A 21,470-nucleotide genomic window follows, 5' to 3' on the forward strand; every position below is an offset into this window, starting at 1 on the left:
GTCCTGGTGGTTTTGCTGATATTTATCAGTGTGTGCTTTCGGTTTAGGACTCTTGTATAAGATTGTTTTTGATGGTGAGGAGATTCAGGCTTTGCTGCCTGACAGATGGGAATATCTTGACTATCAATGGGCTATCCAGTACTGTGTTTAATTATTTTGTAAACAATAAAAGTGTATAGTATAGGTTAATTTTTCCCTGCTTATTCCTTTTGATATTCTCTACATCCAGGATTTCTTATCATTAAATACTCCTATTCCATATAGTCTGTTTATTATATACTCCATGCCAAATCACTAGGCGGCGGAAAAATATCTTTCAACATAATAACATCAACATCAACACCTTCCTCTGCCACGACTATGTCAAGAGCTGTCTGATAAGAAGGCAACATCTCCGAGACCCCAAGCTGAAACTTTTTCCATTCTCGACTCCTCGCCAGCTCAATCAACGGCGGAAACCATTTCGCTTCTTCTGCATCCACGCGATACGTAGCACGAGTATGCCACGATGGCGTGATGAAGATTTCCAGCCGGAGAGAATCCAGTCCGATGAACGATTGCTTCAACGAGCGGAGCATGGCGTTGTACTCTTTCCAGCTGGAGTCGAGAATGAAGAGCGTGTCTCCGGTGTCTGGGGTTTCCGCAATGAAGGAGACAGATAGAGATCGTATCAGATGGATATGAGATGGCGGGAGTAGTTTGGGCATTCGAGCTAGATTCCTGGGCGATTCGAACAGGAATGTATTTGTTTGGTAGAGAATGGGGAGCGCTTCCCAGTATCTGGTCTGATTAGACTCTTCAATTGTAGATGTGTGTAAATGTGCTCACCCCAGACGACATGTTTGCAACCATTCAAACACCCCTTGTAGTTTATATTTCGACGCCTCTTCTTTCTTGAGCTTTCGATCCTCACGATGACAAATATCCACCCAGGCCACAATCGGCCTCGACCCATCTGGATAAGGATCGACTCGTTGGCGACTATCCCCATCTATCGAGAGATACGGACAGATCCGATGCCACCAATGCCAATACGGCTCCTGTTTCTTCTTCCCATTCCCATGATAATAACTAAGCGGCCAGTAATTCATGAACTCGAGATGAATAAAATGTTCACTCCAGAGACACCGATAGATGGATCCACGGACATGCCATGGGAGCCGAAAGAACAGGCTCTTAGTTTGCGGATTCGGCAGCAAGTCATCTGCTGTTTGGTCTCTGCGCTGGTCGAATTCAATCGGCGTTACTGGGCGTCGTGGGGGTGGCAGAGGGAGGAATCTGGGATCGTAGAGGCCTGTTTCTGTGGCTGGTTTGCAGGTGTTGTAGTCGAGTCCTGTTGTTTTTAGGGCTTGACTGCGCTCATTCTGGTTGAGTGCGTTTTTGCGACGGAAGCGATCGATAAATGGCATGTTTTGATGAAATGGATGGAAGAAAGTCGAGGTTGGACAAAGGGCGGCCCAGATATATATACCAGACACTGCTTATTGCCACGGATCGTTTACTTTATGTACATACTACGAATATCGACATTGCACCACAACACAAGTAAATAATAAAATAAATATCTAGGAACATCCTCCACTCGATGGCCCCCCTGCCCCCCTTTGCACTTTATTATTATTATAACACCGCGCTTTGGTCCAAATCGGCGAATTGAACTTGGCCAGCCATTCATATCCATTCTTGTCCGGCTCATCGAAATACTCAAAATACCAGCCTGTCAGCCCCTTTCCAAAGCAGTGCGTCGAGTTCGGCTTCAGCGAGTCCTTTCCAAAGTCCCACGACGCCCATCCAGCTCCACGGATGTTATATCGATCGAGCACAAACTTGTAGCTCCCCGTGCAGGAGGAGGTGGGCTTTTTCGGCACGGGAAAAGGGCGTTTTTTTCTATTCGGTGTGATCTTATATGTGTAGCCGCCGTTCTTGTATGTGCCACCAAACTTCCAGTTCATGGGGTTGTTCTTGTCATTGCCATCGCAGCCGTCCAGGATTTGGTTGACGGCGCGATTGCACGCCTTTTCGTCGCTGGCACTGGCGGTCTGTTCCAGTTCCAGGCTGAATGTGGCTTCGTCGGGCGTATCTTTGTTGTATGTCTTGGAATACGACCAGCCATACTTGCCTGACGGGGCGTTTTTCTTCATGCTGCTGCAGAACTCTTCCGTGTGGAGGTAGAGCGAATATGCACTGGCATATTGCTTCGATCCGCTGTCTTGGGAGCACTTGAGGTCATTGACTGGCTCGCAGAGCGGATCGTCAATGCCCAGTATCGATGACCGTGCCTGGGTGACGGCAAACGAAACAAAGGATGCCATGGCTTCGTGACCAAGCTTACTGGGATGGAAGATCTTTCCAATCTTATCGGGCAGGGCTCCTGATAGAAGGCCCTTTCCACACGCTGGCTGCTTCACATCTGCTTCTCTCGTGTCCAAGGCGAGGGCGGAGAGATAGTCTGCAGTATCTTTTTCCTCCATGGCACTCGTGACATTGGACGTCGTCTCCAAACCGCTGAATCCGAATTCATCTCGCATGACCAATCCCGGATTGAGCACCTTGTACGTCGGCAGTTTGAAGAACAACACCCGATCATTGCTTTTATCAAAGGGGTCAGGAGATGCGCCCTGTTCACAGAATCGTCCTTTTGCGGATTCACCCCACGGATCCCAATCCGCAAAGACAATCTTGGCTTTCGAGTTCTTCGCAGCGGCCGTGACGGCCGCTTGCAGCTTTTTGTTTGTATTTTCGACGAGCGTGTTGAACTTGGATCGTCGGTCTTTGGTGAGTAGCAGACTGGTAGACCCGGCCTGTCCTGGAAAGACCCAGTCTTGCTGGTTTGTGCATTCGTCATTGCTCGTGTCAAAGTATTGCGCGTAGGAGGCCAGGACGATGATTCCATCCTTGTTCATCTTCTTGTCCAATGAGGTCAGGAGATCTTGCACGTTGGACTGCAGCAGGTTGTCGATTGCATCTTGGGCTGTGGTGATGGCTTTGTTGCAGTTTGACTCGGAGGTGACGGATTGCAGGATGCACTTCATGATAATCGAGGTCTGATCATTAGCATCACTTCAGCTGTAGTATAAGCAATCATACCAGACATAGATCATTTCCACCGGCCGTCAACACAGCCAAGTCCAAGTCACTAGGAAGCCCTTTAATCTGACCGGAGATATCTTCAGATGTCGCCCCCGAACATGCCGAGTATTTGAACTGCGTCACACTGGGCCCAAAGTACTGATTCAAAATGACCGGATACGAGTAATCGTATCGCGAACAGGAAACATCACCGCGATCATTGCTGTAGACATTGCCAGACCCAATGCCAGCCGTGAACGAGTCACCGACTGCTGCCCATCGTTTTATCCACGAGAAATCCGTCGGGTCTTTATCAGGGCTTCGCTTTAGTTGCAACGCAGAGGTGTTTGTGGCAGAGGAGGGAAAAACAAAAGGCAACAGAGCGCAAAGGGAAAGACTGGCCCATGGCTTCATCGTTGCTTCATTTGGTGCTGATCAGAAAGCAAAAGACTCTTTCAATGCACATTAATGTAGTGTACTCGGCTGTGCGTGGCAGTAAGTGCATCTGACTCGGTTGAGGCATTTTCGCCATTCCAAATTTTAGTCCGTCAGCCTCACAGGGATCTGTTCCTTCTTCCTGTGGACCTGCAGATTGTCTGTTTAATTTGTTTCATAAATGCTTGATTCTGCGAGTGGGGGCTGCTTTCACAGGAAGTGGGCTGTGCTTATCTTCATGGTGTGATATCTACACAGCCGGAAGTAAATCTGCGATGTAACCTGATCATACTGGAGGTATTATGTTATGCTTCAGGCCGACAATTAATTAGATTGAAACCAATCACAATTCCAGCGACGTTGTATTTCGTATAATCTGACGCTATCTAATTCTGCGTAACCAACCCCCATGCCAGATCCGAATCGCCAGGTCCACTCGTAGCATTGAGAATGACCGACTTCTTCCTACTCAAATCCGATCCCAGCTGGTTGATTGTCGTCCCATTCTTATCGTCCAAATCAATCGCCCAAGCAAAGGTCCTGCACCGTCAGAATTATCTCAGATCTGTAGATGGATAGAACTCACCCGCCTAGACAGTGTTTGTTGACAAAGTCGATGCGCATCTTCATCGTCTGTGCATCGTCATACGATACCCACTGCGTATTATTCCAGGTCACAATCTTCACTGCGGCTTCCGAGTCCAGCGTGACCTTGGCTCCACTTGCGATGATTTCTCGTATCTCGACGTCAGACAGGATTCCTGCTGTATTGGTGCAGCGGCCTGGAGTCCCGCTTCCCGTGAACGGGCAGCCGGCTTTCATGCAGGATGAGTCTTTCATCGTAAAGCCTATGTTCATATAAGCATGGTAAAATGATGATATAGGTGGTGTAGAGCATACTCCGCCCATAAAACCCTAGACCCAAATTCACTCGGGCCGGGTCAATGTTGTTTCGCCAGAGCAGATCCAGCGTCTGTTCGATTTCCGTCAGGTTGGTATGGGCCAGGGCATTGGAGCCGATGAAGCGATCGTGAGCATCCCAGGTCCCATGCAGATCGTAGGTCATCACGTTGAACCAGTCGATGTAGGGGTCTATCTTGACGATGTCGAAATGCTGCATGTACCAGTAGGAGGAGGGCTGTATCGTTAGCCAGAAAAGTCCCAAACTGCGGATGTCAACTCACAATCGTAATCGACAGCCCAAAGGAGGTGCTGCTTTCATCCAGTGCCTTGCGCAGATTCGAAAGCCATTTGGGAAAGTTTTTAAAGTCGCTGGCTTTCCCGTTTCGCTCTTCTGCGACGGGATATTCCCTGGATGGGTCAGTAACGAACTTGCCAAAGTGATGTAGACTGACCAGTCAATATCGACACCGTCGAAATTGTTATTTTCCATAAACGTAATCAAGGAAGCAGCAAACTCCTTTTGTGCAGACTCCGAGCCAGCCAAATCTGAAAATGTCGACGCGGTCGGTTTATCACTGTCGCTAAAGTCCCAACCGCCGATGGAAATCCACACCTGGAGATCAGACTGTCTGGCTTTCAGCTGCGTGATGTTTTGATAGAGTGCCGCGACATCAGATGCCATGGGGGCGATCCGGAAGGTCTTGGGGTCGATGTAGGCGAACGCGTAGTTAATATGGGTATAGTAGCCCAGTGGGATGTCGGATGGCTTCATCTCTTTGATACATTAGATGTCGCACATAGAACGAAGATGAGACATACGACCGCATTTTCTCTCCCCATTCCAGCCTTCAAAGTAGCCCATTGTGCGCTTGTCCGATGATCTTCCACTGCAGGATGGGGATGGCACTGTCTTGTCTCCGCAGAACTCGGCGGTTGTCCCTGATTAGAATATTAGCCCTGCATATCAAGTCCAGTAGAGCAACTCACCGCAAAAACCAAATGAACTACAGCACACTTTCAGCGGACAGGTCGACTCATTCGACCACTTCATACCCCATCCTGGGTCGCATTCACTCTTGTAATCGCAATTCGACACGCAATTATCCGGTGAGCAGAAGTCGGGACCTAGAAATCTCAGTTATCATGCAGATCAGAGAGTATCTGTTGGGAATACCTGTTCCGCAAACACCGCTGGTACATCGTTAGCTAAATCCAATACTATATGGTATGGTTCGCACCTCTTGGAACAACATCCTCTTGGGCATGCCTTGGACTTGCTGCATTTCAATGTACCACTGGTTATGCTGCTGATGTCGCTAATAGCGCTGATATCGCCGGTTGCAAGAGTATCATAGACGGCCGTGAACAATAACAACAGAGTAGGCAAATGCATCTTGTGAGTGCTTGGAATTGCAATTGCAGTAGACTGCCGGTCCGATTGTATTGATATGCGACGGCCAACAGTCGATCTAGTATGACGGTGGGTATGAGGGCGTGGTCCATCCTGCATTAGTCGTATCATTGTTTCAGCCTTCCACGGACAACCTTCCTATTCTATCTTTTGCCGATCTCTGCTTATGCTGTTGAGGTTGCATATGGGAACTCGATAAGTGATATACATGCGTCTGGACAGACTGGTTCCCATGGCATGCTGGACTATCACCATGTTTCCACACGCATCTTTTCTTCTCCTTTGCTGTCTCTTTACATCTACAGTATCTGCCTGCTTCGACTATCATGTCCCTCATAATCACACCCACCAGCCATCTCGTCGTTGGAATGTGATATACGGCGACCCATATTCGCAGAAATGGCCCGATGGCAAGATCAAATACTGCTTCAAGGACAAGATATCCAGAGACAAATTAAAGAAGCCGGTTGAGCAAGCCTGGAACCTCTGGGTGACCGCTGGAGTCCGCAGAGACATTCAAATGGTCTGGGACAAGAAGTATTGTACCGAAGACGACGCAGACGACTATCTCGAGATTTCATACAACGACCAGTACATACTGAGCACGTCGCCTGGAAAATGGAACTATCTATTGTCTCATCCGACCATGGCGCTCGATCCTCGCGACGACTTTGGCTCGGGCAGTGGGATCTCCAACATTGCGCACGAGATTGGCCACGCCTGGGGGTTTTTCCACGAGCATTCCCGGAAGGACCTGTGGTCGCGAGACTATGGAGGCACAGCGGAGCACAACACGTTCACCTGGAACTGCCAGAACCTCAAAGACTACCCGGACAAAGCGAAGGAGCACCCGAATTTGATTGACAAAATGTGTCACTACAACACCTTTGCGAGGACGTACAAATTCTCGGCGTTTAACTTTCTGCCGGAGCCGGATTCAAGGCACGCAGAAGGCGCGTTCGATGAAGACTCGATCATGATGTACGGCTCGACGGCGGGTGCGGTGGCTGGGAAAACCGTCTACACCAAGACCGATGGATCACTGCTTCATTACAATCGAGCCCCCAGTCCACTGGATGTCGCCAAGCTGAATTCCATGTATGATCCGCCGGATTCAACCGGGCAGCGGAGTGGCCTTTTCTGGTCGAAATCCAATCCGAACTCGAATTTGTTCCGTCGTATCGTCGGCAAGAAGGACTGTAAATGACCAGACCGTATTCTTGAGTGTGAGATAGACTTGGCTAGTGATAGGAGTCATATTCGCATGAACACCATTTTTAAAATACCGCTAGACTGAAAGAACCAGACATTCCTAGTAGCCTGTCCTAGTCATCTCATTCAGGATTCAGAGTCGACACATCCGAAATAACCAGATGTATCTCACATCAATTGTTGGTTGCATCAAGAGGTGGCAAAAAGTATTTCATCATTCCAATAAAACTGATACTTCCATGCAGGTACAGCCTGATGCTCGCCCGACCTTCCTATCGAGTCATGAATCCCACATGGGGGCCGAAGCTTGACTTGTTTTTGGCCCCAAGTAAGATCCTATGGTCATTCAAATAACTGGCTAGATGGCGTGCTATCATCACACACGATATCACACCCTCCTTAATTAACTCAATTTTATGTCCACAAGGCTGTGATTCTTACTCAGACATCTATATATTGGGGGCCTGACAGCCTCGGGTCTCTGATTGGCCGATAACAAGCACCCACACACGAACGGGCCGATGGAGGCTTGTTTGTATCATGAACTATCAGTCTATCGCCAGACTCGATGGTGAGCCTCAACTCCGAGATTAAGGGTTTCGTAGGGTTGCATAGGGTCCACTGTTTATCATAATGGATGCCTGATGTGACAGGAAGCTTGTGTGCACACGTACCCGTTGGAGCGACGCACTTGCCGTATTGCAAGGATAGATAGTAGATTACTATGAAGTCTGCCTAGGAGAAACTTCTCTTGGACGGAGTCTATCCCTCAATATCATCATGCTGTTTCTATACTTTACGTTGCTTGCATCGGTGGTGATTGCGCAGAGCAGTTCGCAATCCATCCATCGCTCTTCTACACTGCCAGCATCGCCACCAGTCTCGTCAACACCATCAGTCTCGCAAAGCTACTCTATTCTTCCAGGATATACATACACTCCAGCAAACTCAAATACCAGTACTGCCTGGCCACCGAGTAAAACACAGGCAGGCCAGCCATCATACTGTTAGTATATACTGCCAATCCTCAACCCATGCTAACCATCCAGGCAATAAATGGCACCAGGCATCCCGCGGCGATACTTGCCAGTCCATTGTGAATCGATTTTCGACATGGATGAGTCTAGCTGATTTGTATGTCTCTTTACAAACCTTAAGATCACGTATACTAACAATTGCAGCCATGCTTGGAACCCCGCCCTCGGAAAAGACTGCTCTGGCCTCTACAATGGATGGTGGTACTGTGTTGGAGCGCAGCCTCAATCAACAATGACCGCAAACACCACTGCTACGTATCAATGGTATCCGCCATGGACTCAATCAGCGTTGCCAACGATTGATTCAGTCTTCAATCCTTCTCCGACACAGTCTGGTCTTCCAAATGATTGCCAGGAGTATTATCAAGCGCAGAAGGTGAGTAGTTATCTATTTTTCAGGAGTACGCTAACAATGATACATAGAACGACACGTGCATGACCATTACATCTACCCTCCGCATCACCGACAAAGATTTCAAAAACTGGAATCCAGCATTGGGAGACGACTGCTCTGGCCTCAAACCCGGATACTGGTATTGTGTCATGAACTGGAAGGCGCCTCCAATGCCATCCACCACCACTGCACTTCCATCAGCAGCAGCTACACAGACAGGAACCACCTCCAACTGCACATCGTGGTATCAGGCCGAGGACGGAGATGACTGCGAACTCATCCCGCTGATGTTTGGAACCTTCTCACAGACTGATTTTCAGAAATGGAATCCGGCATTGGGGTCGAACTGTACAGAGATCAAAGATGGGGACTGGTACTGCGTTGGAATTCCTGGCACTCCGTCGACGAGAACGCAGATGCCCAGTTCGTGGATGTTGACGCCTCCTCCGTTGGGATCGTCGGTGGTGCTGCCGTCGAGTTTGCTGACATCCACTGTGTCATCTACGACAAGCACGTCAAGTGCTACGACTGGGGTAGGTTAGATAGGTTATCGCTGTTATTCTTCGCTAACCGGTATAGACCGCACCGCCCTCAACATGTAGTCGATATTACACCATCCAGAAAAACGACTACTGTGACACCATTGCCCGAGACGCAAATATCCCCTTATCAACATTCTACGACTGGAATCCTAGTCTTAACTGTTCGGCGCTCGAACCAGGCAAGAATGTCTGCATTGCATTATCAGGTCCAGCCACCACAATCACTACTGGGACTCCTATCCCACTGACACCGAGTCCAACTCAGGTATGTCTTGTTCTGATATACACGAACATGGCTAATTCATGAAAGAGCGGAATGGTTACCGGATGTCGACGATTCTACGAAGCGCAGAGCAACGATAGCTGCGAGGATCTTGCTCATGATGCGGGTGTTGAAGTCAGGTTGGTATCTATGATATGAATTTACAAATATATACTGATATATTACTTTAGTGACTTTTATTCGTGGAATCCTGCTGTGAGCACAGACTGTGGAGGCTTGCAAGTATCGACGTTTGTCTGTGTTGGAACGAGTGGTCCATATACGACCATCACCAGTGGGACTCCAGTGCCTGCGACAACTTGGTGATATTAATCTGTTGAATGAGGATTAAGTATAGGCAGAATAAATGTCTCGATATGCTTTGCTTTATAGTTTACCGGGTGATATACTTTGCACGTCCTTGGCACTGTAGGTGACAAATTTAGTATAGAATGAACCATATCACTCGGAGTACATAACGAGTTAGCTTTATTGATTTAGTAAGAAATATCGCTAATATTATATAATAGGATAATTCTATTATGTCAAAGCACGAATGAATCCGTTCGGGTAATTTAGTGGGGCCTGAAGATTTTTCGCCCATTCACTGTAACCGAACTCGCTGGGCGGTCCTGGCCGATATTAGTATTAATTACTCTTCGATCGGATGATGGCATTGCCCTGTTGAAAACCGGTATCCAACAAGGCTGCCGTGGGCCAACTGTGTTCCACCGCGGATTCTGACAGGATAAAAGACTCACGGCGCCTCAGCTTGGACGTCTTTTTTTCTTCCCCGCTGTTTCTCCATCTCCTCTTTACCTCTTCTCCCTCCTGTCACTGTACTACTACAGTGACATATCCGCTTCTCCCCACTCTCTCTCTTTTACCCGCAGCTTCAACGATCAAATTATTACTGATCTAGGCTTCTCATTGTCGATTTCCAGCGAGCTGCATTCAAAATTCCAAAAAAAAACTTGATATGCTTTCAGCAGGCAGAATTCGATATTTCCGAAAGTAGCTGCAAATAGTTGTGTTCTTCACATCCCATTGCGCTATCATTCGACTGTCCCTCCTGGCCATCGCAAACCCTCTGCAGCTTCATATCGCCAACCCTTTGCGACTTCGGATCGATTCCAAAGCGACTGCACTTTGACTGCGAAAGCGATTATATCGACTCTTCCATCGCGGCATTTACTTGCATACGAACTCCAAAAGCGATTAATCGATCCACGGAACTCCCGAGCAACATTGATACTACTCCAGTGCACCAACCGCTTCCTCTGCCACGCGCCTTGACCTTTAGCTACTCCACGCGCCTTGACTTCCCTTGCGACTAGCACTCACCATGCCCAACTGGAAAGATCTCCTCGCCAATCGAGACCGGCGTCAATTTCCCGAGGTCGTAGTGCCCCTCGCCCGTGCCCCTGCAACTGCACCACCCGCATACGAACCCAATGCAGAAAAAAACGAAAAGAATGTCGACAGCGAATCCAACGCAAGCCACGACCGGGCTTCTCTCCAGGAAAAGGGCGCTGGCTCTGTGCCCGCCTGTAGCACGCTGACTGTGGAAGGTCTCCGAGCCCAGGTTGAAGCGGAAGTTGCTGCTTCGGGTCACGACACTGTCTACGACCGTATTTCACCCTAACCTGGCCCTTTCCCTGGATATGAATGTCGAGTACTTACTGTGAATCAGGAAAAGCAAGAATCATCAACAAGGCGATCCAAGACATCGGTATGGGCCGTTATCAATGGAACCTGTTTATTCTGTGTGGATTTGGCTGGATCGCAGACAAGTGAGCGCTGCCATAGTACTTGGAGACGCAGGTCGTGCTAATACATTGTCCAGCCTCTGGTTGCAGGGCGTCGCCCTGACACTAACCCCGCTGTCGATGGAATTCGGCATCTCCGAGAATGAATCCCGATTTGCGACAGTCTCCCTGTTCGTGGGCTTGATCATCGGTGCCTCCTTCTGGGGCATTGCGTCCGATGCTATTGGACGACGCCCCGCGTTCAACATGACGCTGTTTCTCTGTGGCTCGTTTGGTCTCGCTGCTGGCGGTGGGCCCAACTGGGTCGGAACGTGTGCCTTGTATGCCTGTCTGGGCCTGGGTGTTGGTGGGAACCTGCCTGTCGATGCGGCTGTCTTCTTGGAATGTCTGCCTCCCAATTCGGCGAATATTCTGAGTGGACTGGCGACGTGGTGGTCTGTCGGTACTCTGATTGCCAGGTATATACATTCTGCTTATTACGATTATGTTTGTTTTCGCAGTGCTGATAATCTACAGTATGCTGGCTTGGGCGTACATTCCCAACTTTTCCTGTGAAAGTGCCGCCGGCTGCGTCAAGGCCGACAACTGGGGCTGGAGATACCTGGTCTTGACATTGGGCGCCATCACCTTTGTCATGTTCCTCTGCCGTTTCCTGCTCTTCACCCTCTATGAATCGCCCAAGTTTCTCGTCTCTCGGGGTCGCCAGGATGAGGCCGTGGGTGCTGTCCAAGGAATCGCGCACAAGAACAAGACCACCACCTGGCTGACGGAAGAGATTCTCAACGAGATTGGCGGATACCCAGAGGAAAACGTCGACCAGGGACTGTCAACTACAGAGATCATCAGCAGATCGTTTGAGAGATTCTCCGTTCAACAGGTGGCACCGTTGTTTGCCAACAAGCGACTCGGGTTTTCCAGTATGTCTTCCTGATTCTTCATGTCATACCTATCTAACAACGTCTAGCCGTCCTTCTCTGGTTCTGCTGGACAACCATCGGAATGGGCTACACCCTCTTCAACGCCTTCCTGCCTCAATATCTCGGCGCCAACTCCTCCTCCACCTACGTCACCTACCGCAACTACGCCATCACCGCCGTCTGCGGCATCCCCGGCCCCCTCCTCGCCTGGGTCATGGTCGACATCCCCTACATCGGCCGCAAGGGCACAATGGCCGGCTCGACCCTCATCACCGGCGTCCTGCTCTTCTGCTTCACAGCCTCCAAGGACCCCAACGTGCAGCTCGTCTGTTCGGCGCTCGAATCCTTCTTCCAAATGGCCATGTATGGTGTGCTGTACGCATACACGCCGGAAGTCTTCCCCGCGCCGAATCGCGGCACGGGAACGGGTATCGCCAGCTGCTTGAATAGAATTGCGGGTCTGATGGCGCCGATTATTGGTATCTATGCGAGTACGAATCCGTCGGCGCCGATCTATGCGTCGGGTGCGTTGTTGCTGGCGGCGTTTTTGGCGATGTGTTTGTTGCCGATTGAGACGCGGGGGAAGCAGGCTATGTAGACTGGAGGTTTGAATGTGTTGATGTTAGATTATAGATGGTTTAGAGTAGATGAACTGCATGCACATAGTTCTTATAATTTCACCCAGCTCAAACAATTCTCAATACTTTCTGCAGACGTAGTTCATGCTTCAATGACAGTCAAACCAATGGGACTTCGTCTTCAGCTGGATATCTTGTCGATTTAGTACGTACGTTCTGTTCAATCCATGAAAGAGAAAGTCTTGTCAAGTGCAAATCAAGTTCATTCAAGCCGATGCATTCTATCAATGAATCCGTTTATCCTGACCATATCTATAATCTATCCTCTAGTCAATAGCCGACGAATCAGCGTTGGTGGTGGGATTGATATTCGCATCCCACTTGAACTTAAAGTCCTTGCCAACCTCCTTCTGGATCGCACTCTTCACAGCACCGAGGACATTATCAAATACACCAAAGTTGGCCGGGTTCTGCTCATCGTTCTCGCCGCCCTGGAAGACACCCGTGCGGACGAGACAAGTGTTCCAGCCATACAAGTTGCCGCCGATAATGTCCGACATGGGATTATCGCCGATCATGTAGATGTTCTCCGGCAGACGCTTCTCCCCGTGGATCTCCTGCATCCACTCGGATAGCACCTCGTCGGCGTAGACGTATGTCGCACGCTCAGGCTTGCCGTACAGCACACGCTCCAGGTCTCTGCCGGAGGTAGCCTTGTACTGGGCTTCGATGGCGAGACGGATCGCGCCGAGATGCAGACGCGGCGGACCCTTGTGCTCAGTGGGCGACAGCAGATCGCCCTGCGAGAAGTAAATGGGGATATGTCCGTCGCCCTTTTTGGCACGGGTAAGCAGCTTGCCATTATCCGACATGAGGAGGTCATTGATGATCTGGTAGTCGGTCATGAGATCCCACGACTCAGCAAAGACGAGGATGGCGTCGAATCGGACCTGTGAGAAATCACGCGGTCTGGCGTTGGCCTTGTCTTCCTCGGAGAAGCGGCGGCAGGGGGAAATGGTCGGGTCCCAGGCGAGAATGTCCTTGGGGTGGATGACGTTCTTGAAGCCGTATTGCTCGGCGACGTCGCGGATCTTGTAGTCTTCGCCGCCGAGAACCAGGACGGTCTCGTAGTATTCTGATAGAGCCTGCATGGGGGTGTGCGATTGGATGAACTGGTTGATGGAGATGGGCTGCTCCAGGATCTCGGAGAGCTGTTTGCAGCGAGCTTCTTCGGTCTTGCCGCCGCCGTTGGTGAGGAGGATGTAGGGGAATTGGATGCCTGGGGGTATCAGCATCTGTACTGGTGAGTTGGGATAACTTGTAGACATACCCAGCTCGTTATCGCCATTCAGCATTCTCAAGACAGCCTTGCCCTCCTCGATAGCCTCACTACCGTAGACAAACACACCATCGATGTCAAACACAAACGCCATATTCTTGACGGCAGCCACCTTATCCTTGGCGAGTTCCTGCACCTGCGAGGCGATAATCTCCCGTCCAAGCCCACGTGGCTTCAAGGAAGTGGGTCGTGATACTCTCGGCGAGCGAGGAATGGGCAGAGAAGTACTGAACGAGTTGCGCGAGCTTCGACGCTCCTTCATAGACGGATCCAGGCTGAGATGGTGCATGAAGGCGGCGGCTTCGCTCATGCCGTTACGCATGGCGGGGACTTCAATCACCTTGTCCGCATCGCGGGGAATGGAGGGGCGCCCGTTTCTGTCACGGATAGGGAAAGGGATGGGCTCATCGAGGGGGGTGTCGTCGACTGCATTGTCGGCGCCAGACATGATGTAGATGTATAAGGTTCAGGAAGAATAGAAGGACGAAAACTGGGAAAGGACACGGCAACTTATACTCCAGCGGTCAGCGAAGATCACTTTCTCTAACAAGCAGTCCCGGGTATTGAACCCAGGGTCACCATTGTCTCAGGCGTATCACCAGTTGGTATTCTACGGAGATCATCTTTTAACCGGGCTGTCTTCCGGTGTTTCCCGAGAGCCACAGTGCATTCGCCCAATTACTCGCTGCATAATGTGCGTCTGGTGTTTGAGGATTCAACCATGTGAAGGGCATTACTATTGTGTCTTTGATTTCCGGCTGCCGATCCCACCTGCAGAGTCTTCGTACCCCTCATTGTGCTGCGATTCCCGACGCGGATGGGCAACGGGCTTACCCCGCGGACTGCCCGCATCTGGTTATCCGAGGGGCGGAGATCTTTCATGCGGGGTTGTTGAATCTACCCGGCTGTGGTTTAATGCCTCATGGCTGTTACTCAAAGACGCCACATGCAGGGAGTTTACTTGGATATCTGGGATGGTGTGATTCTTGGAGTGTTCTGTCTAGAGATTCCATCATTAAAGAACATGAGACATTGGGGGCTTCCGCTTGAATGGTGGGGGACACGGGAAGCACGACCATATGGTTTGATGGAGTCAGTAGATCCTCAAGTCAAGACAGGATGATCATCGAGTGGCTGAAACGAGGAGGGGAGAACTCTTTAGGACGGTTAGGATACGTGCATATCTTGCCTAATATTCTTTCAGAGTCAAAATCCAGGACTTAAAATTAAGCTCTCTCGAACAAGCCAGTGTTCCCATGATACGAATAAATCTATGGCATCGAAATATTAAACAAAGCCATTCATTGTCATTGGGGCAGACATTAAAAATAAAAACGCCATCCGAACCAGTCAATCGCCAATTCGACACCATCCAATACCATACACACCATAGCCGCTAGGGTCCAGTCAATCGGCTTGCATCGATACCACTCAGCAAAATCCTTGATCCCCTGCACATTCTTCGTGCGAAAGTCAGAGCTTAGTCGACTGCAAGATGGGATGATGGTCCTCAAAGTATGCCTCGATCACCCGTGCTTGCTGCGGGCCCATGAGGGAAAAAAGCACAACACCGGCGCGGTCGTGTGGTGGAGCAAGCGACGCTTTCTGAGCTGTCCCAACATCAAACGGAGGATGATCAACAGCTCGCCGCGAAGTAGTTTAGACTCGTTTCCATTGAGGTTGTTGTACACCATTGCTTTTGAGTGTCGACATTCCTTGCCAGATGCTTGTTTGACGGGTCATCCAGGCCCACACCGGATCCCAACCATTTGGATGGTCTTTTCAATGCCAAATGTATGGCTCTGGTTGGCTCAACAATGACTTTCCACGGCGTGAATGCGCACAGATTCTACACATATGCCCAGCAGCAGAACCAAAACTATCTACGCAGCTTTCCATCTGTCAATGGCGCCTCGACCCATCAGGGTGTGTTATTTCTAATATTTACATTGACCGCGGCTGATACAGTCTAGGAGATATAAGCTACGCCCCGCCCAGTCTCCATCCGGGCTTTTAAATCGATGTCGAAGACGCGAGTATTAGGCCACGCCACCCAAAGTGACAGCATGCCGCTGGCATTCGGTCAAGATTCGAATCTTGCCTTCGATTTGCCAATAGATCCGGAGCGGAATAGGATAGAGAGGCTCAGATGGCTTGAAGCTTCTTCATTCTAATGAGTATTTGCCTTTTGTGCCCAACTTATCCTTGGCTCAATGTGCTTCAAGCAATGTCTTTGGTCGACGGTGAGAAGAAAACTCAGAAACAGTAACCACGCCACGACGGAGAAAGACATATTGAGATCCAATGACAAGTGGAGATGCTAAGTCGGGTATCTGTTCGCAAGCAATACCTACCAGTGGGATTAAAAATATGAGATAGTATCAGGCAGTGAGGAATATAAACAATGATTGATATGCCTTATTGAATAAAATATGGTCTTAGTAGTTGCTTCTACGTTATAACATCTTGAGCATGATCATATCGAATCTATCTCTATAGACGCAAGATCATTATATTATGTGTTGATAATTTGAATTGCTTTTTGTAAGACATTGCGATCACCCTGAAAGTTTAGCTTCTGAACTGCTTCCTCCAAGGGCAAGAATTCAGGTGGGAACTGTTCCTCTCCAGTACCACCACATTCAGGAAGTACTCCGTCATCAAGCGCAGCAATAAACCACCAGATGATCTTGACATCCTTCACTCCTTCATTCCCAAGCTGTCACACAGTAACCATAAAAGGCTCGATAAGATCCGAGTATGAGCGAGGTACGTCATCAATTGCGGGGCATGAGTATGCATTGTAACTGGGTGAAGGTGGGCCTGATAGCCTGTTCTTCGCGGGCTTCACGCAGTGCAGCCTCCTGTCGACATTCACCACAGTTCCGGCGTCCCTTGGCGAGCATCCATTCGTTTTTGGCGTTGTAATGGATCAAGCAGACTTTGTTGTTGTTGTTGTCGGAGAGGTCGAATAGGATGGCCCCGCAGCTCTCGACGAACTGCTCCGAGGTATATTGGAACGTAGCATCCGGTGAAGCTGCCGTGGTCTACTAGATGTCTGTTAGAAGAAAATATTTGCTTTCAGAGAACAAGACTTACCAGATGTGTATGATCCTGAGCTATGGGATTCCTGAGAGTACATAGAATAAGTAAAATCAGATCATGATTAAATGATTGAATGATTGAATGATTGATTGATTACTCTGTTGTGGCATGCTTAGCTATCTTCCCTAGTCTGACACGGGTACAATTTTATTTAATCAACCGTATCATTGAAACAAATGCCACGAAAAGAAAGTATATAAAGTTGATGGTTGAGAAAATCCTAGCAACCTGACTTTAATACAACAATCAATCAAAGCCATGTCCGTAGAAGCCGTACCCAAACATTCAGCCTAGAGAGATACAATTCAGAACTGCCGAGCCTTAAAAGATGCTTCATCGACAACTAACCCTCATAAAACGGACATTGACGCACGAAAGACGGTTTAAGAAGTTCCTGGACCCCCAGCACAGAAATGACGGTTGGATCCCTGGTGGAAGCAGTAGTATTCGGCGCAGCAATCATCATCGGTTTCGCAATTTTCCAGCCCGGTTGCACAACGCTGAAATCACTCTTAGCAAACGCCAGAATCTTATTAAATCTTTTCCCAAGGACGTAGCCATACCTTCTGATTCTCATGGAGTGCAGCAGCAGCGGAGTAGCCCACCAGAGTGAGCATAAAGAGGGTAGAAAACTTCATCGTTGTGGATGAATTGCAGTAAGCTTGAAGCTGATATAAATATGTGGCTATGGAAGAGTCAAAGCTGTGTTTGAATTGCTTTGAGAACTGCGGAAAGTGCTGATGAAAAATATTGATTCGAAAGCGTGATGGAGGGGGTATTTATATCTCTTCATCTTCGCAAATTCGGATCGAATATAATATTAAACGAGCCACGACAAGAATAGACGGCCCTACCAACAAGAGCCATGAGTCATGGTTGGCCATGGCACGTTCTGTGGTGATGTGTACAGTAACATCAGGATTCCTTCCTGGTGCTTACTGCATAATTAGTAGTTAGCTTGTGGTTTTGTGGCAACTACTGTACCTGATAGGTGATGAGCAAGAAATATTCCGGGTGAGAGGCAGGAACAGACGAGTATAGTACAACCAAAAGACCGATTCTGACCCCGGCTTTCTCATCATGATCACATTCCACCCATTCATCCTACATACCTAGTGCTTATCTAGGTGCCTGATGCTTTGTCTAGAAGTAGAAGATTCGCAAGCTCAATAGTTACATTATATAAATTGACAGGGGCATGTCCCAGATTTTGGATATTATAGGCTCGGAACTGATCCTGTTTCCCTAGATAGTATTACAACGGAATGGATATTGTATATCCAGCGTTTGATAGTGTAGATCTATGTGCTTGTCGTGGTTTTGAATTTCTATCATTCAGAATCAAAGGAAAAATTCATATATACTTTCGAAACTGGTATACCGGGGCTTCACTATTGAGTTAGTTTACTGTGCTTAACAGAGATACTCTCATCTTGGGTATGAATACAAAAAAGTAACAAGATAAAATAAGCCGGATTTATTCGGGTACATACGCACAGCGTCGCATCAGTGAACCTTGAATAAAAAGGTAATCCTCTTCTATATCCATGATCCGCTATGTGGAGTCGGGTTTCAATGCCAGATTAAGTATTCTGTGCGAAACATCAGGTGGGGAGCTTGAAAAAGTAGATTGATCCTTCCAAAAATTCAGTTATATTTAGTAATGATCTGCACATCTTTCCAGTCTTGTCATTGCCTTATACCAGGTAGGGTAAGCGTTGCCCAGATTAATGCGGCTCTGAGTATTCTAATTGGGTTCGTCTTCCTCCGCGGATGGAGTCCCGCGTCTGACACCGACAGCCAATGTGCGTCGATTACCCCTCCTGCTACGTAATATCGCCAGAAAGAGCAACAATGCGCGCTAAGACTGAAAGCTACAGTATTTCATATGTTTCAAAATTCCTGCAGGATTAGGATGCTTAGTGGCTTGAGCCAAGGCTGTTCCAACGGAATCTCTGAAGGGGTGAGATTGCTCGATATTGATGATGTAGGTTTTTCTGTACTAATATCTCTCCGTGCTTGTCTGTTGGTTTGGATACATGCTGTTGACACACTCTTTCTACTTGCTTTATTCGCCTCATTGCTATATTTATCTTGAGTCTGATCCATCCGTTGTATGGCCTGTTCTGCCCCCAAGTATTCACCACCAATCGGCTTGACTGGTGACTGTTACGTACCAGGCAGGATCAGGCGGTCAAGGGGAATGGATATTCTTATTGTGGAGAATTACGAATTGCTTATGAGACGCTCTTTACGGCCACCATCTGGCAATCTACCCTGCACGATCTTGTCGACCCTGACAGCTCGCAAGACGAGTGCTCCTGTGCATTGCCAACGCGTTACAGTGCGGTCGATAGAGCAAGCACCAGATGCAGAAAGCTTTTTAGCCATACTCAAGCGCTGCTGCTCACCCCAGACGATCTCCGGTGGGGTCTGCTGGACGTGAAAATCGGCGAGCCAGGAAGGATAGTCGTTCCCATCGACGTCCCGTTTCCTTGGGCCCAGAAGGAAGCTGGCGTCGCCAGACTCAAAGAGACAGTGGTAGACTGTCTGTGTGATGGCCTTGCGTGCGGGTAGCTTATCGTTCGGCTTCAAAGGCCCCCTTGAACCCTATTTGGTGACCATTCCCAGAAGGCCATAAAACAAGTCCGGCTTCATCGGAGCTCCGGAAGTTGGGAATTTCCTTTGCAGCTCTGACAAAGTGAGGTCGGGCTTCGAGTTTCCCTGAAATTCATTGTGGACACCATCGACTTGACAATCCCTTCAAGCATCATGAACTGGTTGAAAGGGGGCTCGATGAGACGGGATCTGCACTCCTAGCTAACCTCGTTATAATTTTCAATTTTTTCGATTGCAGTCCTCAATAGATCCACATCGAATGTCTCCTCGCCGTAGTAAAACTTGATCTCTGAGGGCAACCCCATTTCCTGGATCACCCTGACCCTACCCCACCAGCGACATTCCAGGAGGATCTTCAGCGCTTCAAAGTGCTTCTCATGATCTGGAGCTGGTATGGTTCGATAGCCCTTGCGCTAGACTCTGGTGCAGACAGTGTCTTAGTCTCCTTCACAGTGTCTATTACACGGTCTTCTATCTTAATACGTTTTCATTGTCCTTTGAATCATCGTCGCCAGAAGCAAAGTTGAGGCTGATCTTGTCGAGGTTCGATGTTGGTCTTCGAAAAGTCCTTCGACAGTTTGGCGACATCACCAAACGCGGTAAAGTGAGATTCGACAAAGATGTTGCTCTTGTAGATGAGCTGGGGGCTTTATAAGCTTACGCACGAGTCTTTCCTTAAGAACGACTATGCCACGGGTATTCTTCATTATGCAACGTTAATTCTGGTTGGTAAGCAAATGCTCGATTCAGCTGATATATATTCAGCCCATACATCATGTTCAGCAAACCGCTGCTAGAGCCACATCACAGACACTAAAGATCTAGTGCTGCATTGCTCTCTCAGCGCTCCTTCTACTATGTATACTATCTGACACTGATCCTGCTAAGACGATGTCAAGAACCCCTCATTCACTTCGCATGTTCAGCCAGCCACATTCATTGCATAACATGCAGGCATTCCCCCATTATCAGATGATTGGGTATCAGACTATAAGCGGGGCTCCCGCGGACAATCCATGAAACTTAGCAGCCAACAAGGATCTATATTGACGTCGAGGAAGATCCCTCAGCCAGCCACCGTCTCCTACCCCTCATTGGCCTTGTATCTAGATTCATGTCAAATTTAACCAATGAATGTGGCGATAAGGAGCAGCTACCTAGTTGTCATCAAACATTAAAAGCCGACGATCGAGATCTTCCACGCTGGACGCATCGGACGAAGTATGATTCCAGATAGGCTTCACTGTTCCCTTTTCTGCCGAGCTATTCAACCAACTCAAGTACGATTGCCAAAAGACGGCAAAGACGGACGTAGCCACCGAGCGGGACTGCGGTTTGATATAGGTGAAATTGAACGCCGTGACAAAGGGCCAGTATAAAAAGCTCCTCGGTATACTGGTCGGCACGGTGTTCTTTACTCGTTCAACGGCGCCCGTTACTCCCTCCCCGGAGAGGATCTCATGAAATGCAAAGAAATACACGTTGAACAGCGGGGTATAGAGGAGCTGATTGACAGCCACCTTCATGCCAAGGGACAGAGACGAGGAAGTATAGTTGAATCGTTGCCCCAGAAATAGGAACCATTGGCGGCTAGGAATCGCGATGACGAGGCCGACGACGATACTTCGTAAGGAGCGGCGATAATCGAAACCGTCATCCCCGATCATCTGCGCTGAGAAATCGCCAACACAATATATTAGAGGTGTGAGGCATAACTGGGTGACATATGGTCGACGGGTCTGCGAGTGGGAATACCAATCGAAGAATGCTAGAACTGGTTCCCACGGTGTTTTCGGTCTCGACTTTCGGATAGGTTCCGGGTGTGAAGGTTTCCGTTTTGTACAGAAAGTCATGGTTTGTTTGCGGTGCAGGTGATAT

At 48.8% G+C, this 21,470-nt stretch overlaps 11 protein-coding genes across 11 annotated transcripts; 4 read left to right on the forward strand and 7 right to left on the reverse strand.

The window, feature by feature from the left end:
* Nucleotides 1-246: 246 nt before the first annotated feature.
* ASPWEDRAFT_734227 (uncharacterized protein) lies at nucleotides 247-1,409 on the reverse strand (the record flags this gene model as incomplete). The annotated part of the gene is made up of 2 exons (XM_040839328.1): nucleotides 247-780; nucleotides 829-1,409. 2 exons carry the CDS (start codon nucleotides 1,407-1,409, stop codon nucleotides 273-275), a joined length of 1,089 nt encoding a protein of 362 aa, XP_040691769.1. The 3' UTR covers nucleotides 247-272.
* Nucleotides 1,410-1,565: 156 nt separating this feature from the next.
* Nucleotides 1,566-3,483, reverse strand: ASPWEDRAFT_24065 (SGNH/GDSL hydrolase family protein; the record flags this gene model as incomplete). Its single annotated transcript, XM_040832564.1, has 2 exons — nucleotides 1,566-3,044; nucleotides 3,088-3,483. The coding sequence occupies 2 exons, from the start codon at nucleotides 3,481-3,483 to the stop codon at nucleotides 1,566-1,568; spliced, it is 1,875 nt and encodes a 624-aa protein (XP_040691770.1).
* A 323-nt stretch (nucleotides 3,484-3,806) lies between these two features.
* On the reverse strand, nucleotides 3,807-5,851 carry ASPWEDRAFT_35657 (uncharacterized protein). Its single transcript, XM_040834274.1, has 9 exons — nucleotides 5,646-5,851; nucleotides 5,582-5,598; nucleotides 5,395-5,532; nucleotides 5,227-5,346; nucleotides 4,860-5,181; nucleotides 4,689-4,815; nucleotides 4,405-4,642; nucleotides 4,091-4,352; nucleotides 3,807-4,044 (listed from the first exon to the last, which is right to left on the reverse strand). The coding sequence occupies exons 1-9, from the start codon at nucleotides 5,798-5,800 to the stop codon at nucleotides 3,891-3,893; spliced, it is 1,533 nt and encodes a 510-aa protein (XP_040691771.1). The 5' UTR covers nucleotides 5,801-5,851; the 3' UTR covers nucleotides 3,807-3,890.
* Nucleotides 5,852-6,041: 190 nt separating this feature from the next.
* Nucleotides 6,042-7,229, forward strand: ASPWEDRAFT_35658 (uncharacterized protein). The gene has a single exon (XM_040834275.1). It carries the CDS (start codon nucleotides 6,051-6,053, stop codon nucleotides 7,023-7,025), a length of 975 nt encoding a protein of 324 aa, XP_040691772.1. The 5' UTR covers nucleotides 6,042-6,050; the 3' UTR covers nucleotides 7,026-7,229.
* Nucleotides 7,230-7,706: 477 nt separating this feature from the next.
* On the forward strand, nucleotides 7,707-9,800 carry ASPWEDRAFT_35659 (LysM peptidoglycan-binding domain-containing protein). Its single transcript, XM_040834276.1, has 7 exons — nucleotides 7,707-8,036; nucleotides 8,080-8,164; nucleotides 8,212-8,443; nucleotides 8,491-8,994; nucleotides 9,041-9,268; nucleotides 9,314-9,405; nucleotides 9,457-9,800. The coding sequence occupies exons 1-7, from the start codon at nucleotides 7,811-7,813 to the stop codon at nucleotides 9,590-9,592; spliced, it is 1,503 nt and encodes a 500-aa protein (XP_040691773.1). The 5' UTR covers nucleotides 7,707-7,810; the 3' UTR covers nucleotides 9,593-9,800.
* An 810-nt stretch (nucleotides 9,801-10,610) lies between these two features.
* ASPWEDRAFT_105998 (MFS transporter) lies at nucleotides 10,611-12,549 on the forward strand (the record flags this gene model as incomplete). The annotated part of the gene is made up of 5 exons (XM_040827779.1): nucleotides 10,611-10,896; nucleotides 10,959-11,058; nucleotides 11,112-11,492; nucleotides 11,551-11,951; nucleotides 11,999-12,549. The coding sequence occupies 5 exons, from the start codon at nucleotides 10,611-10,613 to the stop codon at nucleotides 12,547-12,549; spliced, it is 1,719 nt and encodes a 572-aa protein (XP_040691774.1).
* Nucleotides 12,550-12,771: 222 nt separating this feature from the next.
* On the reverse strand, nucleotides 12,772-14,422 carry ASPWEDRAFT_126392 (uncharacterized protein). Its single transcript, XM_040829206.1, has 2 exons — nucleotides 13,860-14,422; nucleotides 12,772-13,808 (listed from the first exon to the last, which is right to left on the reverse strand). Exons 1-2 carry the CDS (start codon nucleotides 14,314-14,316, stop codon nucleotides 12,856-12,858), a joined length of 1,410 nt encoding a protein of 469 aa, XP_040691775.1. The 5' UTR covers nucleotides 14,317-14,422; the 3' UTR covers nucleotides 12,772-12,855.
* Nucleotides 14,423-15,685: 1,263 nt separating this feature from the next.
* On the forward strand, nucleotides 15,686-15,885 carry ASPWEDRAFT_168033 (uncharacterized protein; the record flags this gene model as incomplete). The annotated part of the gene is made up of 2 exons (XM_040830242.1): nucleotides 15,686-15,794; nucleotides 15,842-15,885. The coding sequence occupies 2 exons, from the start codon at nucleotides 15,686-15,688 to the stop codon at nucleotides 15,883-15,885; spliced, it is 153 nt and encodes a 50-aa protein (XP_040691776.1).
* Nucleotides 15,886-16,424: 539 nt separating this feature from the next.
* ASPWEDRAFT_179702 (uncharacterized protein) lies at nucleotides 16,425-17,703 on the reverse strand. Its single transcript, XM_040831804.1, has 4 exons — nucleotides 17,537-17,703; nucleotides 17,322-17,473; nucleotides 16,968-16,987; nucleotides 16,425-16,915 (listed from the first exon to the last, which is right to left on the reverse strand). Exons 1-4 carry the CDS (start codon nucleotides 17,548-17,550, stop codon nucleotides 16,646-16,648), a joined length of 456 nt encoding a protein of 151 aa, XP_040691777.1. The 5' UTR covers nucleotides 17,551-17,703; the 3' UTR covers nucleotides 16,425-16,645.
* Nucleotides 17,704-19,062: 1,359 nt separating this feature from the next.
* On the reverse strand, nucleotides 19,063-20,299 carry ASPWEDRAFT_24071 (uncharacterized protein; the record flags this gene model as incomplete). The annotated part of the gene is made up of 4 exons (XM_040832565.1): nucleotides 19,063-19,073; nucleotides 19,250-19,583; nucleotides 19,799-20,005; nucleotides 20,258-20,299. The coding sequence occupies 4 exons, from the start codon at nucleotides 20,297-20,299 to the stop codon at nucleotides 19,063-19,065; spliced, it is 594 nt and encodes a 197-aa protein (XP_040691778.1).
* Nucleotides 20,300-20,749: 450 nt separating this feature from the next.
* ASPWEDRAFT_168036 (Mpv17/PMP22 family protein) lies at nucleotides 20,750-21,445 on the reverse strand (the record flags this gene model as incomplete). The annotated part of the gene is made up of 1 exon (XM_040830243.1): nucleotides 20,750-21,445. One exon carries the CDS (start codon nucleotides 21,443-21,445, stop codon nucleotides 20,750-20,752), a length of 696 nt encoding a protein of 231 aa, XP_040691779.1.
* Between the last annotated feature and the right edge of the window lie 25 nt (nucleotides 21,446-21,470).

This window comes from Aspergillus wentii (genome assembly GCF_001890725.1).
Source record: "Aspergillus wentii DTO 134E9 unplaced genomic scaffold ASPWEscaffold_2, whole genome shotgun sequence".
Lineage (NCBI taxonomy): Eukaryota > Fungi > Ascomycota > Eurotiomycetes > Eurotiales > Aspergillaceae > Aspergillus > Aspergillus wentii.

What these genes read in the sequence shown, in the direction of transcription:
- ASPWEDRAFT_35657 (XM_040834274.1), bottom strand. Translation starts at nt 5,800, where the DNA reads ATGCATTTGCCTACTCTGTTGTTATTGTTCACGGCCGTCTATGATACT. An exon ending in TAGTTCATTTGGTTTTTGCG is followed by an intron (nt 5,347 to 5,394) that starts GTGAGTTGCTCT and finishes TATTCTAATCAG; the next exon opens with GGACAACCGCCGAGTTCTGC. An exon ending in TTGGGCTGTCGATTACGATT is followed by an intron (nt 4,643 to 4,688) that starts GTGAGTTGACAT and finishes CTAACGATACAG; the next exon opens with CCCTCCTCCTACTGGTACAT.
- ASPWEDRAFT_35658 (XM_040834275.1), top strand. Translation starts at nt 6,051, where the DNA reads ATGGCATGCTGGACTATCACCATGTTTCCACACGCATCTTTTCTTCTC.
- ASPWEDRAFT_35659 (XM_040834276.1), top strand. Translation starts at nt 7,811, where the DNA reads ATGCTGTTTCTATACTTTACGTTGCTTGCATCGGTGGTGATTGCGCAG. An exon ending in TGGATGAGTCTAGCTGATTT is followed by an intron (nt 8,165 to 8,211) that starts GTATGTCTCTTT and finishes TAACAATTGCAG; the next exon opens with CCATGCTTGGAACCCCGCCC. An exon ending in TGACACCGAGTCCAACTCAG is followed by an intron (nt 9,269 to 9,313) that starts GTATGTCTTGTT and finishes AATTCATGAAAG; the next exon opens with AGCGGAATGGTTACCGGATG.
- ASPWEDRAFT_126392 (XM_040829206.1), bottom strand. Translation starts at nt 14,316, where the DNA reads ATGTCTGGCGCCGACAATGCAGTCGACGACACCCCCCTCGATGAGCCC. An exon ending in GAATGGCGATAACGAGCTGG is followed by an intron (nt 13,809 to 13,859) that starts GTATGTCTACAA and finishes TGATACCCCCAG; the next exon opens with GCATCCAATTCCCCTACATC.
- ASPWEDRAFT_179702 (XM_040831804.1), bottom strand. An exon ending in TCAATGTCCGTTTTATGAGG is followed by an intron (nt 16,988 to 17,321) that starts GTTAGTTGTCGA and finishes GGAATCCCATAG; the next exon opens with CTCAGGATCATACACATCTG. An exon ending in CTCAGGATCATACACATCTG is followed by an intron (nt 16,916 to 16,967) that starts GTAAGTCTTGTT and finishes GACATCTAGTAG; the next exon opens with ACCACGGCAGCTTCACCGGA.